This window comes from Abramis brama, assembly GCF_963993115.1.
Source record: "Abramis brama genome assembly, chromosome: 20".
Taxonomy (NCBI): Eukaryota; Metazoa; Chordata; class Actinopteri; order Cypriniformes; family Leuciscidae; genus Abramis; species Abramis brama.
In genome coordinates, this window is record NC_139982.1 from 22,863,737 (window position 1) to 22,880,992 (window position 17,256).

General features: G+C 41.8%; 2 protein-coding genes across 4 annotated transcripts in view; one reads left to right on the forward strand and one right to left on the reverse strand.

The window, feature by feature from the left end:
- Window positions 1–155: 155 nt before the first annotated feature.
- cecr2 (CECR2 histone acetyl-lysine reader) overlaps window positions 156–17,256 on the reverse strand; it is a 31,693-nt gene continuing 14,592 nt past the window's right edge. Inside the window, exons 3-18 of one of the 3 annotated variants that reach the window (XM_084095386.1) lie at window positions 16,007–16,190; window positions 15,767–15,894; window positions 14,131–14,208; window positions 13,943–14,013; window positions 13,378–13,538; window positions 11,722–11,805; window positions 11,491–11,635; window positions 7,510–7,639; window positions 7,303–7,340; window positions 7,102–7,193; window positions 6,894–7,020; window positions 6,124–6,479; window positions 5,842–5,991; window positions 5,007–5,745; window positions 3,107–4,898; window positions 156–2,969 (exon numbers count right to left, since the gene is read on the reverse strand). In XM_084095386.1, coding sequence (XP_083951512.1) covers window positions 2,912–2,969; window positions 3,107–4,898; window positions 5,007–5,745; window positions 5,842–5,991; window positions 6,124–6,479; window positions 6,894–7,020; window positions 7,102–7,193; window positions 7,303–7,340; window positions 7,510–7,639; window positions 11,491–11,635; window positions 11,722–11,805; window positions 13,378–13,538; window positions 13,943–14,013; window positions 14,131–14,208; window positions 15,767–15,894; window positions 16,007–16,190 — 4,333 coding nt within the window. In that variant the 3' untranslated portion in view covers window positions 156–2,911. Of the gene's footprint in view, window positions 2,970–3,106; window positions 4,899–5,006; window positions 5,746–5,841; window positions 5,992–6,123; window positions 6,480–6,893; window positions 7,021–7,101; window positions 7,194–7,302; window positions 7,341–7,509; window positions 7,640–11,490; window positions 11,639–11,721; window positions 11,867–11,897; window positions 12,776–13,377; window positions 13,539–13,942; window positions 14,014–14,130; window positions 14,209–15,766; window positions 15,895–16,006; window positions 16,191–17,256 lie in introns of those variants that run through there. The other 2 variants (XM_084095385.1, XM_084095387.1) reach the window with 2 other exon arrangements.
- On the forward strand, window positions 7,651–11,471 carry LOC311071169 (putative nuclease HARBI1). Its single transcript, XM_084095388.1, has 2 exons — window positions 7,651–9,311; window positions 10,029–11,471. The coding sequence occupies exons 1-2, from the start codon at window positions 8,509–8,511 to the stop codon at window positions 10,249–10,251; spliced, it is 1,026 nt and encodes a 341-aa protein (XP_083951514.1). The 5' UTR covers window positions 7,651–8,508; the 3' UTR covers window positions 10,252–11,471.

Sequence of the window (17,256 nt, forward strand, 5' to 3'; positions counted from 1 at the left end):
CGGCTTTTCCAATATTTAAAATATAATGCCAATGCCATTCTTTCATTATCCAAGTAAAATGTGACTGTACCATGGTACAGATAATGCCACATACTTACAGTAGTGCCATGTACGTTTTTCAAAGGAGAAACACACAGAAAATTGACAACTTGAAGTGCAAAATCTAATGAAACGTAATTTATTCTAAGAAATGTACAGTATAGAAAATACTTCGGTCCATTTCCAAAATAATTTGTCATTCAGGTAAGAACTTGTAAACTTTGCATAATGAAAGTTACAGGTGTCGTTTTGGATTCCAACTTTGCTAATGAGGTAAAGTGAACCGTTTCAAAACAAACATGAAAAGAACATTTATATTTAAAAAGACAAAAATTTACAAAACACAAGAGCAAATAAATATGATTCACATTTAACCAACTAGTTACTTAACTAGTACAGACAGAATAGATGGCAGCAGATATGTTGAAGGGTGGATTTCAAGAGATACAGACCTGTTACCCAATACCCAGTGAATGAAAAAATAAAACATCTGTACACAGCCAAATTAACACATTCTTGTAGTTCATTACTAAATCATCCCTTTACATATTAACAGTGGAGTAGTACAGTCTTCTGACAGACTGCTAAAGTGATACAACTTATGAGCAAAGACAGGTACAAAATGGTGGACGACTTCCATGTCATCTCACAGCTGCTAGTATTTCCATATCCCTAGATCGTAAAATACATATAAACAGTTCACATGTCCACAAAAATACTCGCCCGACATTATGCACCATCACAGGTTTCTGGGACAAAAGACCTCAGTGTACCACAAATATCACTGTCAAATCCTTTGTACAAGGTGCACAGCCTCTTTTCCACTTTAAAGTGTGGATTCCATAAAACAACAAAATGAGGGCAAACATTTGAACCTAGGATGCTGCCTTCATTTCACTGATGGTTGTAAAAACCAACATTCAATAGGTGGAATGCAGAAGTTTTAATCATGTTTAAACTTGGCACTGATAAATTAATAACGACCATTCGGTTTTGTGAGTGGATATATTAAGGCTATAGTGTTGATTTAAGGATCAAGCCGTCAATCATGAAAAAGTATAGTTCCGAGTACAAACATGAACAAATGACAAAAAAAAAAAAAAAAAAAAGATCTTTTCATGCGTCCAAGAAGGGAATAGAGAATGTGCCACATTCTGGCATTATGAGGTAGATTTTCTTGCTGCCATATCACAAATTGCCGTTACTATTTAATGGTTTGTTGATGAGCTGAATAAAACAGTAATTCAGACAGACCATAAGGACACATAAAAAACAAGCTGATATTCAAAGTAATTCATTTAGTGCAGGACAACAATAGGAGGAGCAATGAAAATAAACAAAACCATTCTACTCCATTTTCCGATCAGCCCTCGTCCCCCATAAAAAATTAAGCATTCAAAACAAATATCAGACTAATTCAAAGAACAGTGTGACAAATTACATTAACCACAAGACAAGTACTGCTTGTCTGGTTCCTGCGTCTGTACTGAAGATCACAGATGAATTGAAGTTAATCACAGTTCCAGTGACATTTCATTGTAATTTTTTCACTAAATATTCATTCGACAATACCCGTATTAAAACCACTACACCCTGAGGACATATTCAGTAATTTGAATTAAAAGAGGAAGCATTCATGTAAAATATGAGCACATCGACATTTCTCCCATTTAATAAAAGGAGCTACAGGGTGCTTTTACAAGTCAGCGTAAAGGCTGACATATACACTCATCTAATGCATTGTTAGTATTGTGACTCCAGCTGGCTATTTTTGTGACAAATCCAATTTACATTCCAATATGTGAAAAATATTTTAAGACTGATGGCCAGTGAAGAATGATATCAGGTCACAAACAATAAACCAGCCGTCAAGGAACCCCAAAAGCTATGGATTACTAGTAGACTGTAAATATTAAGAGGTGAAAGATGGCTACCTCAGTATCTGAAATCTGATTAATTCTGTGCACACATCATTTAGCAGGACACATGAATAGGGAACAAGACAACACATCAGAGATAGAGATAACTTAAGTGAAAAGTTAGAATTTAGTCCCATACTAAGAAACACACATCTAATTTAAGTCCAAGGCCACTCATTCCAGTATGAAAGACTATTCCTAGTGCATAACAAATAAAGCAGCCAAGTTCTCTGCCAGTCTAAGAAAATCAAAGACAATCTTCAAATTGAAGTGGCATTAAAAGAATGCACATCACCAGAAATAAAGAGGATACTATGCTTCAGTTGAGATGAACAACACCTCATTAACACCTCCAGGTGTGGTGTTTCTCAGTAGAGCAGAAGATCCATCTTTTATTCCTTGAGTTGAATTACTACATCTAAAATCGTTCACAGAACATTCAACAAGTACATGAAGGCAACAGAGTCTAGTTTGTCCATGAAGCGTGGAAAAAAACTAAAGTAGTCTCAGTGCGTTCCTTACTACACCTGAGTTTAACTTTGTAACTGTTTAATGGCATCTTGCTCTTCTCATGGACAAAAATTCAGTTTCTTTACTTCCTAAGAAACAGCCCGTGCAAAGGAGCTTGGAGATGTTGTTCCTTTGTAGGGAATGAGTCCAAAGACATTCCAAGCTGAGAAGAGAAGCTGCAGACCAGTATAATGGAGTTTAAACAGTATTAACAGGACTGAAGATTCACTGCTCTTTACTGGTCAATGGTCATTGAGCCAACCTCTTATCAAGGTGGGTAGGATCTGGGCTCCAATTGGTACAATAACTTGCCTTTTTCAGCAAATAATTTTCCTAATTTTAGTTGTGGTCTCCATTTCCTTGTATATTCCAGGACATAGCAGTGTTGTAGAAGGTGTTCATTTTCCTTGGGTTGCCAAATATTTTTTTTTTTTTTTTTTTTTTCATACTCCTTGTTTATTGCCTGGGCCATTGGGAGATGGTGTACCCAACATTTGGTTCCTATCAGACAAGAAAAAGAGTTACTAAAGGTAAGGACATTAGATGTGAAAGCATTATAAAGACAAATGTTGATGAATGTGTAAGTGGATCCAGATCAATTATGTCATAAGATTTGAGAGATAAATGAGATCTCTTACCCAGTGCGAAGTAAGTGTTCTGCCACCACTGCTCTTTGAGAAACCATCATTCCCTGGAACTGCCCTGCAACATTTGGATGCCTGTACATAGCCATTCGAGTTTGACCTGGAGAGAAAGGCAGGTGCTGGGGCCTCTGTAAAGCTTCCATCAAATGTGGATGAGGATGCTGTGGTGCAAAATGTGCACTGGGAAAATGCTGGCCAGAATACAGCCCACTTGCCATCATATGGGGTGGATGAGCACCACTTTGCTGCATGCCGGGATGCATGCCACGAGTCCCATATGGGAAACTGGGGTGCAGCTGAGCTGAAGTACGATGCCGGGCTGAAGCATTGTGGCTGTCCAGGTCCAAGATCTCTTTTGGGCTCTCTGAGCGTTCAGAAGGCTCTTCAGTTCTTGCTTGCTTGGCAGGGCTGCCATCCTCCCTATTCTCCAAAGCACTGCTATGAGACCCATCGGGTATAGGACTGGGTGACATTAAGCTCCCACCAGATCCATCCGAGCCGTGTGGAGACATGCTGCTGTCCTTGTGTCGTCCATTAAAACTTCCAACGGATGGTGATTGGTAAGAATTGGGCATCATTGGGTGTTGAGGCTGGTATGGAGGTCTATGCCACTCCTCATGTGAAAATCCAGGTCTGCCATGTCGGTGGTGCTGATAGAACTGTTGATGCTGCTGGAACTGAGGATGCATGCTGGGATGGCCCTGAGGATGCTGTGTGGCCATGCGATACTGGTATGGAACACCTTGCTGGTGAAATCCAGGATAGTGTGCAGGATTTTGATGAGGGTTATTACCCTGTAATGGAGGTCCCTGGTTTGGGTATGGCTGATGATTTGACGGGTGTAATGGTCTACCCATCTGTGGGCCAAAGTGTTGGTGTGCTGGCTCACTTACACCATATTGGACCACAGTGTTGCTCTCTGGACCCTGAGAGTGTGCTGGAGGAGCCTGATTTTGAAGGGGTGCTGGCTCCTGCCTTCCCAGCTGGGTTTGTGACTTTGGACTGAAGGGCTGTTGTTTGTAAAGCCCACTGGTACAATCAGTCATCATGTTAGCATTGCTGCTGTCTTGGGAAGCTGTACTCTCACCTGATACTTTCCTGTTGGTAGGCTCACAAGGCCTTTGGTCTCCCTGATCAGCCGGAGAGGGCTGAGCAAGTGGATGGGATACAGGGTGGCTAGGAGGTAGAGAGCTGAGGGTTGCAGGCTGATGAACACCTGGCTGACCCCCCTGAGGAGGAATCTGTGGCATTCCATGAAGAGGTCCTGCCTGTGGACCTCTGACAGATCCGTTGTGTGGCATTTGCTGTGAGCTGTTCTGAAAGTACTGATTAGATGCATTTTGTGGCATCTGTTGTGGAAGATTCTGTAGAATATGTGGAGGTACATTCTGAGACTGACGTTGAGAACCATTCTGAAGAAACTGTGGTGGAACATGTTTATGGATTTGTAGAGAGGGGTTCTGGGGAATTTCATCTGGGATTTTATGGGTCATTGGCTGAGGACTATTTTGGGGAATTGAAGAATCATCTACAAATTTTTGCTTTAGGGAACCTGGTTGGGTTTGAGAATTTGGGTGGTCACCATTGTGGATTTTCTCTGGATTTGACAGTCTATATCTATCTTCATTATGACTGAGACCTTCTGTACTCGGAGTGGACACAGATGCCGAAGCTGTTCCTAGTGAAGGATGCTCAGATGTTTCTGTTGGATTGGAAAGAGAACGGTTGTCAGCCTTAGTCAGAGCAGTCTCGGTTGACTGTTTATCACCAGATTTTGGACTTGAACCTGTCAGGATATACAATGGTGGTAAATGTGGTTACTCAAACTTACAATATAATTTTCATCAAATGCAATAGTGCAATGCCAAAATATGGCCAGGAATACCACTCATACCTTTAGGGGATATGGGAGTGTGCTGGTTGTCTGCAACACAATCTCTAGAAGGCCTGAGGAGATGATTTTCAGGTGAAGACAGTGTAGCAGAAACTAAAGTATTACCACCACTTTGTGGGGATGACTGAAAGCTCCCAACATGATGAGATGATGAGGTTGAGAGCTGCTGGAGGGCAATCATCTCTGGACTATCAAGCATGGATGCCAAATGTGGCCTTGAGACCTGAGGGGCCCCTGGTGGTCTTTGGCCAATAGGACCTTGGGAGTTGACAGAGGGCATTCTATATGGACCATTTGTCATTGCATAACCAGTACTGTGTGGAGGACGGATCATGTTGTGATTGTATGGATGTTGGCTAGTTGCACTCTGTTCTTGCATCATAGGTCCACCAGGTGTCGGCTGCCCCTGATGGTTCATGGGTGGCCACATTCTGGGCATGTTTATGCCATGGGGGCCATAAGGAGGATAGGAACTATGCATTGGGACACCTGGGCTGGAGTACCGATTCCCCACAGGCTGCATGGACTGCCCTTCTGGATGTTGGCGTGAAGGGTACATGTTGCCTTCAGATGGAGGGGCACAGAGGCCTCCAGGCTGAAGGGCCATTGGCCTTGGGCCAAGAGAAGGACCATGAGTGGGACCAGGATAGGAATGTTGTTGATGTGGAGCTTGAACTGGCCGGCCATCAGGTCCAACTGGGTATCTGGGACCAAGATGTGGACCATTTATGTGGGAACCCTGATAAAAAAGAAAAACATTATAAACAACCTTCAAGAGGTAATTTTACAAATTTTAAGTGATCAACACTAATACTGCTGATCGAACATAACATACCTGCATGTTGTAGTGAGGTATATGCTGAGTTCCATGGTCCCCCGGTGGCCTGGACATGAGGGGTCTCTGTCCAGGATATGGATACTGGGGATCAATCATCATACGTTGAGCATACATCCCTGGTCCTGAAGGACCTGCAGGTCGATGAAACTATATGCAAAAAGAGCACCTGTTATGAAGTACTGACAGTAACAAGCGCACAGGGAGAACTTTAGGATAATCATCAAAACTGTTGTTTCAGCTGTAAACAAACTAATTTAGAAACCAAGACTGTGGTCTAACCTGTTGAGCAGGATGTAACATGCCAGCCTGTTGCTGTCCTGGGTAGATGTTATGAGGATATGGGGAACCATTGCTGTAGTGTGGGGGAGGTTGTAAAGCGGATTTGAGTATGTCTTGTTGCTGATTGTTTCCCTTGCCACTATAGGACATTTTGCGTTTTTGAACCTGCTCAGTGGCTCTGATCAAGCTCTCAGGACCTGACTGTTTGTGACTTTTGCTCTTTTTCTTATCTTTCCGGTCACGGTCCTCACTGCTCACATGAAACTCCTCATCTGTGTCGCCATCCTCAGAAGGGAAGTGCTTTAGTAGGGCTCGGTTAAAGCAGCGTTCCAAGGACTCAGCCATTATTGTGTATTCTGAGGAGATACAGACAGGTAAGCATTAGCACACACACATATGATCTCATCTCCCCAAGCAGAGCAAGCACACCAACTAGGTCACAGAACCACAGTTGACCTCTGACCCCACCACCCCCAGGGGAATGCATTCTGATGGATGGATGGCTCCAGGGAGGGGAGCTGTGGGGCTGGAATGTCTCTGTGGCACTGCAGGACCTGGCGCACTGGAGGACAGCTCAATCACTCTCTATTAATCAATGTCAGAGCCTCTCAACATACTTCCACTACTATCATTACTTGCTTTGCTTATCAATTTTTTAACACTGATGCACATTCCTACATTTTGTTGAGTGGATTATTGTTAAACAGTTTCACTTCTGCTTCGATGCCACAAATCTTGGAAACAAAACGGTTCATCTTGATCATATTTACCACTCTCTTCTCCGTTGTATTCCAGACAGTTCTCAAACATAAGCTTTACATCGGCCACAAACTCATCCTTAGCGACGTACTCCCCATCATTCAGCTTTCTCTCAATGGTGGACAGGTCCATTGGAGTCTGACGAAACATTTTTAACAACTTGTTGATTTATTTTTAATGAGGTCAAATAAATGTATTTATAATAGCTTGTATGCCCACCTGTATGATTTCATGATAGTTGGGGGCATATGACTCATCAACAGGCTCCATGAAGGGCCAGGCATCTTTGTGAGCTTTGAGGGCCTCCAACACTGAAGAGAAACCAGTTCTACATTATTTCAGTGGAACTGCTGCAAGTATTAAATGAGGAAACGAACACTGTGGTTTGACCACAACACAAGCTCCATTGTCCAAACGTACCTTTGTAGAGAGCTGTGTAATCATCATCCATGTCATAACTACAATACAGAAATAGAAGTAATGAATAGCAACAATCACCATAAAACATACACATAAAAGCTTATACATATTAATTAGCAAGTACAATTAACATCAAATGTGTGTTTGGAGACTATTAGCAACATGAAAAGCTAATACTAAGTTTGAGAGTTAAAATGGAGTCCTTACAACTCTTTGGTGCGACGTGCTCGACGAATAGGTGAGTGAGTCTCCAAATTTAGCAGCTCGGGGGGAAGTTCTTTCCCTTGGGAGAGCAACCAGGCCTTCTCCTCTCGCTGCTTCCTCCTACGTGCCCGCTCTGAACAACACAAAACATGTGAATGACAGAATAATAAAGCCAAGTTTTACACTTATTACCATTAATAGTGCACTTTTTACCTGCCCACTTGTGCCTGGGCCAATGTGATGAAAAGTTGGCAAACGAAAATCGAAAACGAAAAAGTCGTAATAAGAGCAAATCATCTGGCAGCTTTAGAAGGCACATTTGATCAAAGGGCACAGACAAGATAAAGGGGAGAAGTGTTTTATGTGCTGACATTAAAGGCCCTGACTGACACACCCTGCTGGGAGGATTAAAAGAGCTTGAGGAAGAAACCACTGGAGAGAACTGCAGGCTCGATCTTCATCCATAATACATTAATGTGCATAGGCCCATCCGCAGCAGCACAATCAAGAGTTAATTAACCCGCTGACAGAGGATATCAGAGCTGGATGATTCTCACGAGGAGTGAGGTTGATCGTTTCCCCTAGCTCAGCTCTTTGTATGATTAAAGCAGCCTTGGGGTAAAAGCACGCTGATTTCAAAACCGCCATGTTGAGACAAGACTATAGAATGTGCTCTACCATCAGTGTGTGTTTGATCATGCTTCTGTGGAAACTTTGGTTGCCGGTTACCAGGGGCCAGTTGCACCAACAGGGCGTACGCCTGGTCTTAAGGTAAGTAGGTCTTAACTCAGCATTCTAAGTCCGACCTAAAAGTTACGACCGTTGCACCATCCAGGCTTAAGTCCTCTTCTCGCTAAGACCGGGCGTAAATCTTACGCCTAGTCAGTAGCAGGCGTAAATTCAAAATCTAGGCATATAATAGCGTTAATAGCCGTTATCCGATAGATAATGTTTCTATAGTAACCACTTCGTAACCACATAAGTAAATACAGTAGTAAAGACATGGCGCGCCTTATACACAGACTTTACAATGAGCGGGCTTTTAGACGGGAGAGAGTTATTCGGGACAGAAGCAATCCATTGGACCTTTACAATGATGAGGAGCTGATAGAGAGGTTTCGATTCTGTCGGAGGGATATATATGAACTTGTTGAAGAGCTGTCACCCGACTTACAGTATGTATCGGACCACAACGCAGCATTGACACCAGCATTACAGCTATTAATAGCACTACGTTTTTATGCAAATGGTGCGTTTCAAAACACTGTTGGAGATATGATTAATGTCCACAAATCCACCGCATGTCGGGCCATCCGCAGAGTGTCACTGGCACTGAGCCGTCGCCTTCCGCGATCTGCTCACCTCCCCACTGAGGCCGAGTCTGCGGTGATGAAACACCGATTCCGCCGGGCCTCTGGCATTCCTGGTATTGTGGGCTGCATCGATGGGACTCACGTCCGGATCCAGGCACCATCTGAGCATGAGTATCTGTATGTCAACCGCAAGGGATACCATTCAATAAATGTGCAGATTGCTTGTGACGCCAATTATAAGATCTTTAATTTGGTGGCGAGATGGCCTGGATCTACCCATGACGCACGCATCCTCCGGGAGAGTGCGTTATACCAGGATTTCGAGGCTGGAAGAGTAAACGGGCTGCTTCTCGGCGACAGTGGATACCCACTGAAACACTGGCTGATGACGCCTATAATTGCTCCGAGGACTGAGCAAGAACGACGGTATAACACCATCCACACCACCACTAGGTCACTCGTTGAGCGGTGCATCGGAGTCCTCAAGCGCAGGTAAAATCCTTTCCACAGTGTCTGTATCCCTATCCATGGTGCTGATGTAGTGCGGTCACTAGATCACTGAAAACTATATACATGGGCGGCGCTAGGGTGGGCTAGCAGTTGCTTTATATTTGTTAAAATATTATAATGTTATTTTTTTTTATCTATGTTGATTATGAAAAGTGAACAGCACGAGTAAGATATATCAATATATTGAGAGACATGGAGCGGGTCAGACATGATTTTGTTTTGTAGAAAGCCTTTCTTTAAAGTGAATTTCGTTTTGGATAAATTGTATCTTAATTTTAATCAATTTTTCAGCATACAATTGCCTGTAGCCTATTTAATAAATAAGAAGTATATAGCAGACAATCATGAAGGCGCCCGCGCGGTCACTTGCACTGCACGTTAACGGGAGCGCGTCTCATCCTATAAGTTAACGAAACTCAGTGTATGCCTCACACAGACATGAGAAATACATCAAATACACAAAGCTTGAAATGTCTTTAAACGAAATAATTCAAAACGAAAAAACATAGGCTACTCTCTGATTATGTAATCCATGTGCATTTCTCTGTATAGGCGCGTTCACTACGAATATGGCGATCGTCAAAAAAATTTTTACAAAAAGTTGAATATTACATATTTAGTGGCCAAGTTTTGCTCATTTAATAATAGTAAAAAAGTGACACATTTAGGTTTTACAGTAATCATTGACTTTTTTTCTAGGTTTCATTGTCTTCATGGAGAGATGCGGATGCACCCTGAGCGAGTCTGCACCGTAATAGCAGCGTGCACTGTCCTCCACAACATCTGTGTCACCAAGATGATCCCTCTCCCTAGGCAACACCATCAGCCGGTGCCAGAGGAAGGTGTCGACCCTGTGGACCATGCAGGGCATGAAGATGTCGGTGGACGACTAGTCCGTACACGCATTATTAATGCTTTATAAATGTTAAAATATTTCTGCCAATTATCTGCAGGTTGTAAACCATAAAAATAAGCCACAAAGAAAGTCCAGTAGGTCTATAATAAACTTTTTTTTTAATTTACATATATAATTGTCATTGATTCATTGTACACAATTTACCATTAGGTTTATTTACAGAAATACAAAAGACCGCCCATCCTCTTCAGAAATAGGCGAAGATGACCTGTTTATCTGTTGTTGGAGCAACTGTATTTCTAAACATATTTTTTGTTTTTCAAGTTCCAACTTTTCCTGCTCGGTCTGTAATTTTTTTGTTTCAATCTCCACTCTAACAATTTCCTTCTCAAGAAGTGTCTGCTGCAGATTATCCAGCCTCCTCATCCGTTTCACCGGCGGTGCACCGCTGCTGTGTTCATGAGAACTTTGTGGAGTGACTGGGTCCTCCATCGAGTCTAAAAAAATACAGATAATCTGTCATAGGCCTATTGTTATCTGACAACTACTAAAACTGTTATTCTAGGCTACTCTAATATATAGGCTACACACCTTCACAATTCACACTCTCGCTTGAGTGATCAACATCCATCTCTGGAGAGACAGAGGTTTCTTCCATGTCGGTACCGCCACTTTCCGCACCGACCAAACCAATAAAAGCCGGGGAATCCTCTCCAAAGATATCCACAATTATGATACTGTACACGGAAGTTTTTGGGGGAGGACCCCCGCCGGTCGGGTGGTGTTTTTTTGCAGACAAATCTTTTTTTGCTTTGCTCAGGAGGTCTTTCCACTTTTTTCTTATATCGCTCTCAGTCCGAAGGCAGCCGGAGTCAGAGCAATCGTTAATCGCCTCTGTTATCTGTCTCCATGTTGTTTGTTTTTTCTTGTTTGTTATTGTATTTGATTGCTTGGCAGTCAGTGTGTGTCTGTGCTGACTGTACTGCTCTATTAACTTTCGTATTTCAATGTCGGTGAAATTTCCTTTTCTTTTTCTTTGCTCCTCCATTGATACGGCTAATGTTACAAGTTAACCAAACAGCGGAAGATAGTTTACAGCGTAACCTAGCAACGCGCGCTGCTGGTCAACAACACATGAACGCGCAACGCTAAGACCAGGCGTAGTTAAGCCTAGGCTTAAGTTTGGTTGGTGCAACAGACGTTAGGTCAACTCTAAAGACTGGTCTTAACTAAGACCTACTTAGCAGTTAGGACCAGGCTTAGTAAAGCCCTGTTGGTGCAACTGGCTCCTGAAGTGTGACTCACCCTCGACAGCTTTGACTCGCTCCTGTTCTTCTCTGTCCCGTTCTTCCTGAAGCAGTCTCTCTTCTTCTTTCCGCTGTTCAGCGAGCAGGACTTGCCTTTCCAGGTCCTCCTCCCTCTGTTTCTCCACCTCAATTGTGGCTCGTGTCTGCTTCACACACATGCATAAATGAAACTGCAGCTTACAGAACATATACAAACAAGAAATTCCTGACACGTTTAAAAAAAACATACCCAATTCTCTTTACTCCCATGTTGTTCAGTGTAGCTGTTGTGTTCCTCTGGCAGATTCAGTAGCTTCTGCTTCATCTCTTTCTCCTGGGGAAGAATAACCTTGTCAAGTTGTGGCTACACACATATGTGGGTGTCAGGTAGGTCACTTGGGGGATATTGGCCCCAGCCAAATATGCCCTTTGTTTAACCAAAGCAGGAGGCTAAAGAGTGTCATTGCAGAACCAAACAGCCCATGGCGACAAAGGCTCATCAAAATCACCCCCTTTCCCCCGTATCTCGGTATACTCAGAATCTTCTGCTTTGTCTATCACCCTACAACACTTAGTCCCATGCTAGATGGAGTGTCTGTGGTATCACCACTTAAGAGGTCAAAAAACCTGCAGCGCTGCAGGCCGTCAATCACCATGCTCGAGCTCACCTCAAGGTGAGAGCCTGCCACATGGCGACGGCTAGATGGATTGTCTCTGACAGGGCTGTGTGCATGTGTGAGAGAGAGTGGGTGTAGGGGTTTGATTTGAAGAGGCAGTTGTCCAAGTTAAAACCCATTGCATCAAGGTTGCGAAAGAAAATATCTGGTTCTTTGCAGATCTATGTGTGAAAAATGTGAAGTTGAATAACATTGGCAGCACTGAAGAAAGATGTACATTTTACAGTGAGGGTATGTAATTGTGATTGCTGGAAGAGGGGTAGCTATGGCAACGAGACACTCTAATAGGTCTTGATTAGCCACGGAAATGACGTGTCAACACCACTGCAAAATGTGCATACCAACATGCATCTGATATAGGCAGTTTTCTCACTGGTAAGAAAAATATCAGGTATCCAAGTTATCTATGTGGTATGAAAATGAAATAACTTTAATCACATTTTTAAATGTACTTTAGATACTCAGTGCCTCTGAAAAAAACTGCAGCAGTTATGATTGTCACTAAGGACAATGGACGCTGCAAGGCTTTCTGAAAATCAAAATCTCATGCCAGTACGACCAGTCATGAAATTGCACTCATGCACTGGTATTAAAAATCATCAGCAAAAGTACCAGGGAATGGATTAATAATAATAATAATAATAATAATAATAATAATTATTATTATTATTATTAATAATAATAAATACATATTTTAAGATTAATAATTTAATAAATACCTTCTAAATGTGTGCAAATCTTGAAAAGTTTTGATCTTATCTGATTGTATACTTGCCTACTCTTGAGGCTGCCTTGTCAAGTACAACAAATTCAATGCTTCAACACTGGTTATTAATATTAATGCAAAATAACTTAAATAAAAACATCTTACCTGTTGCAAATTAAGATTGCACCTAACTTGAATCGAAAATCATTAAAAAGATAAGAACATTAAGATGTCTTTCAAGCTAACAATATTTAAATTCAGAAATTTAGAGAATATTATTTAATAATAATTTTATTTGAAAATGTTTTCTGCATTGTAGGAGGGAATTCTCATTGTTCTCAAACAACTAAAGAGTCATTTAAACATCCTACTAATATTGCCAAACTAAAATATGTCACCATTGTTTTTTTCTGGAGATGGCAATCTCTACTGAGATGATAACCTATATCCCAGTTTCATAACATGACTCATCATTACATCACATCACATGACTGTGACAGCCAGACAGACTGAAAAGTCTCACCTTGTGTTCAATCATGTTACTGATCTCAGGCAGGAAGTTTTGAGTGATGATGCGGTGCAGGTGACGGTCCTGAGAAGAAATTCGGTCCTTAATACTTTCGGCTAGATTGACCCACTGTTCCTCGGAGTCACACATCAGAGACCAGACACCACGCTCACGCTCTGACAACACATTACACATAAAAATAATCAATATCAAAGACAATTCATGTTCGGAGACCAGTCAAAAACTTGCACAGGATAGGAATTTTATAATAAACTAAGCATCAAGATAATAATTTGTCAAATGCTTCTTATCTAGCTACCAACCACAATTTGAGCTTTGATCTCTTAGAAATCTCTGTGAAGGCAAGCTACAACTGCTGGCATGGTTGCTAGCATTTCATTTCAACTTATGTCATGAAAGCTCCACATTTCATGAACATTGCAGCAGACATGTATTACAGCCGCCATGGGCACTGTAAGCCACTTACATTGCAGAATAAAAATGAAGGAGAAATGGTTCTGCAATGACTCAACATCTTTACACCTAAAACCAACTAAAAGCAGCAAAACCGGTTTCTCACCTATTCCAGGTTTAGACTCCCCGACACTTTCATCCTCTTCCTTCATAGAATACTCCTCGTCCTCTTCCTCCCTGAAACAAACAAGATTAGAGCCTTATCTTTCTAAATAATTCAACTTCATAGCACCAAACACTGATTAGTAAGACTAGTAGTAAGTATGTCATACAATGCATTTAATGGATGCTTACATAGATTCATCAATATCCTCAGACTTCTTTGGTGGCCTTCCTCTTCTCTTCTTCTCAGACACTTTGTCATAAATGTCACTGTGAAAATGGTACAACTTTTAGCATTTTTTTTTAAGATTTATTTTTGGCGATTTTGCCTTTATTATGATAGGAAAGTATAGAGTGGACAGGAAGCAAGGTGGGAGAGAGAGAGGGGGAAGGGATCGGAAAAGGTCCGCAAGCCGGGACTCGAACTCGGGTCGCCCGAAGCGCAACTGCGCTATATGTCGGCGCGCTGCCCACGAGGCTATTATATTACATATATTATAATGCATGTATTAGGGGTGTAAATCGGACAGTTCATCACGATATGATATCGATTCTCTCAGCCAGCGATGCGATATTTGCTGATACGATTACGATTCGATTCAGGGCTATATCGATTGATTTATCGATATTTAGATATTATGTGCCAAGTTTACACAACCAGTTATATTTTTATTAACACGCAAATGCAACCAAAATATATTACATGAACGTTTAATTAAACTCTTTGAAAATTGCACCTGTTCTGAACTCTTCTGTTGTTCCATTTACAACAGAAGAGTTCATTTGCAAAAACAGATAACTCCGTTCTTGTTCATTTTCATAAATCATGTTTTTTATTTTTTTATTGTGCATTACAAGTAATATCAATCAAACTGCAGCTGGGTTGTTTTGATTAAATAATAATAACTCAAAAATACAGGTAACTTACAAAATTAAAGTTCATTGAAAGTATGTTTTTTTATATATTAAAAGTTTTTTTTTTTTTAGCCAAATCAGATAACTCCAACAATCTTTTTTTTTTTTTTGCAAAAGCAGATAAATCCACATTTCATGTTTCAGAGTTAAACAAAACCAAGTAATTGCTATGATACATAATAAAACCCTCGGTTAATCTTGGTAAGGTTAATCTCCTCAGCTGACATAGACGCCTGACAAACTTTGTTGTTGTGATTACACGCAATACAGGGAGCTTTTCCCTCACCACTGTAACGCTCTGCTTTAGCAAGGTTCCATGACAAATTTTCAGCTTTCATTTTCCTTTTACGCCCCGAAGAAGATATCACGGGTCCATCAAGTTTGTTGAAATTATTCATCCTCTATCACTTTTAGTCAGCTTTGCCGAAACTCCTCTCAGCTAGCGCGTCTTTTCGAAGTGACTAACAGCCCTGTCACCTGACCTGAATACTGTGCGCTGATTCGCTAAAACGGACTTATCGGGTTGCGTTCAGAAAAAACAAGGGTGCTTGTCGGTTTCTGCTGTAAAACATCACGATGCCTTGACAATGGACAATACTGGCTTTTGTGACAAAACATGTTTAGGGTTCAGTCAATCTTGTCAGGCGTCTATTTCAGCTGAGAAAATTAACGTTATAAAAAGACACAACTGCAGACAGTATGGTGAGTAAAAGAAATGCGCAGATGGACATTACGTGAGGATGTGGAGAGTGTCAAAATAAAGGTACTGTATATCGATATTTTGCGTGTGGCATCGATACATCGTTTCGTTAGACGTTTGATCGATGCATCGATCCATATCGATGCATTGTTACACCCCTAGCATGTATGGGTATGTTCATATGTATGTAGAAATGTGAAATCCTCTCCATACCTGTATTGTGGAGACATCCCTTCGACTGGCTCCTCTTTGTAGAGCCGTGTACCGTAAAAGTACCAATAGAGGGCCCCGTTCCCATCCTGGCCCAGAGGCTCAACACGCAAACTGTCTGCATCCAGGCCCTGCAAAACCCATGATCTCTATTAGACTCTTCTGTTATGGTGAGGATAAAACAAATCCGTTTTTTTTAATGGAGAAAAAAAGTGTGCTATGACATGAAAACAAGGTTGCTACCTTGAGCCTGTCGAAGACATCAGCAGCATCAAGACGATAGTCACAGAGTCTGTGCAAAAGCTCCACCTGTGTGCGGGGTGGTAGCTCCTCAAACGGGCACTCCTTCAGTGGATTGGGCTTCCCTTCTTCCAGTTCCCAGCGGTAATTGATGATGTCTTCCAGATAACTGCTAAAGGACTGAATCCTAAAAGGAAAAAATCTGAATATCACTAAACAATTTGCAAATAAAGCAGCGGTTCCATCCCATTCCATTGGGGGTTAAGTCACATGTGACTAATGATTAAGTCACATGACTTGAGGCAAAGTCACATGACTTTGATGCACGTCTAGGAACTTATTCAGAAAGTGATTTTCTATCGTATTTTACGTGCATTACTTCCACCTGAATCATTTAAGTTTTTTGAAAATTCACATCTTTCCATCCAGCTTTTTTTATCCCAAAATTTGCATATGCAGATAGAAACTATTAAACAACTGACCTGTGACAACAGGAAAATGAATGCACAAAATCTTACACTTGTCCACTAAGGGGTCAAGTACCCTTAAGCAGCACAAACAAAAGCAAACTCAAACAATCTTGTTTGCAGCAGTTAGGGTCTTCCACCTTGATTTTAAGTTAGGATAATTTGCTTTATAAATTATTCATATGATTTCAGTTCTACAACTGCCTTTTTTGTGATGATCCAGGCAAAAAAAAAAGTTAATTCCAGGTGTGGTCAATTCGATCAACCCAACACCCAGTTCCTGGTACTAATGCGTAGGGCAAGGGTGAGCCTTAGGACAACAAGAGAGAAGGTAGAGAGCAAAATAGGATAGAAAGAATAGGCTTATCTTGAGAAAGCAGAATGATCTCTCTCACAGCTGCAGGCCCCCTGCCATTCCATCTTTCTCCGCCTCTCTCTCTCATCCGTAACACTCCCTCCCCCATTCTGCTGGAGCGTTTAGCACATGTAGAATGAAAAGGGCACTTCTGTGAAAGGCCAGTGCCCCGCGGCCTCCCCCTGGATGCCAGTTGCTGTCGAATCCAATAAAACCCTGCGTCCTGTTAACGGCCTGCCTGAGTATGCGAAAGGGATCATTCTTGCCTACCCAGTCATCGACCGGACTCCTTTTTGCTGCTGATGAGGCACCGCTATGGAAGGGAGCTCCCTTTAGGGGCTAGTCATTCATCACAGCACTGACTCTCACAATAACTCACACTCTTTACTGGGATGGGGCCCATGGCCCCTTGACCTACTACTGCTGCAGGT

Excerpts from the sequence above, each read along its gene's own strand:
- LOC311071169 (XM_084095388.1), top strand. The coding sequence starts at position 8,509 with ATGGCGCGCCTTATACACAGACTTTACAATGAGCGGGCTTTTAGACGG. Across the intron at positions 9,312-10,028 it reads ATCGGAGTCCTCAAGCGCAG|GTTTCATTGTCTTCATGGAG; the intron begins GTAAAATCCTTT and ends CTTTTTTTCTAG.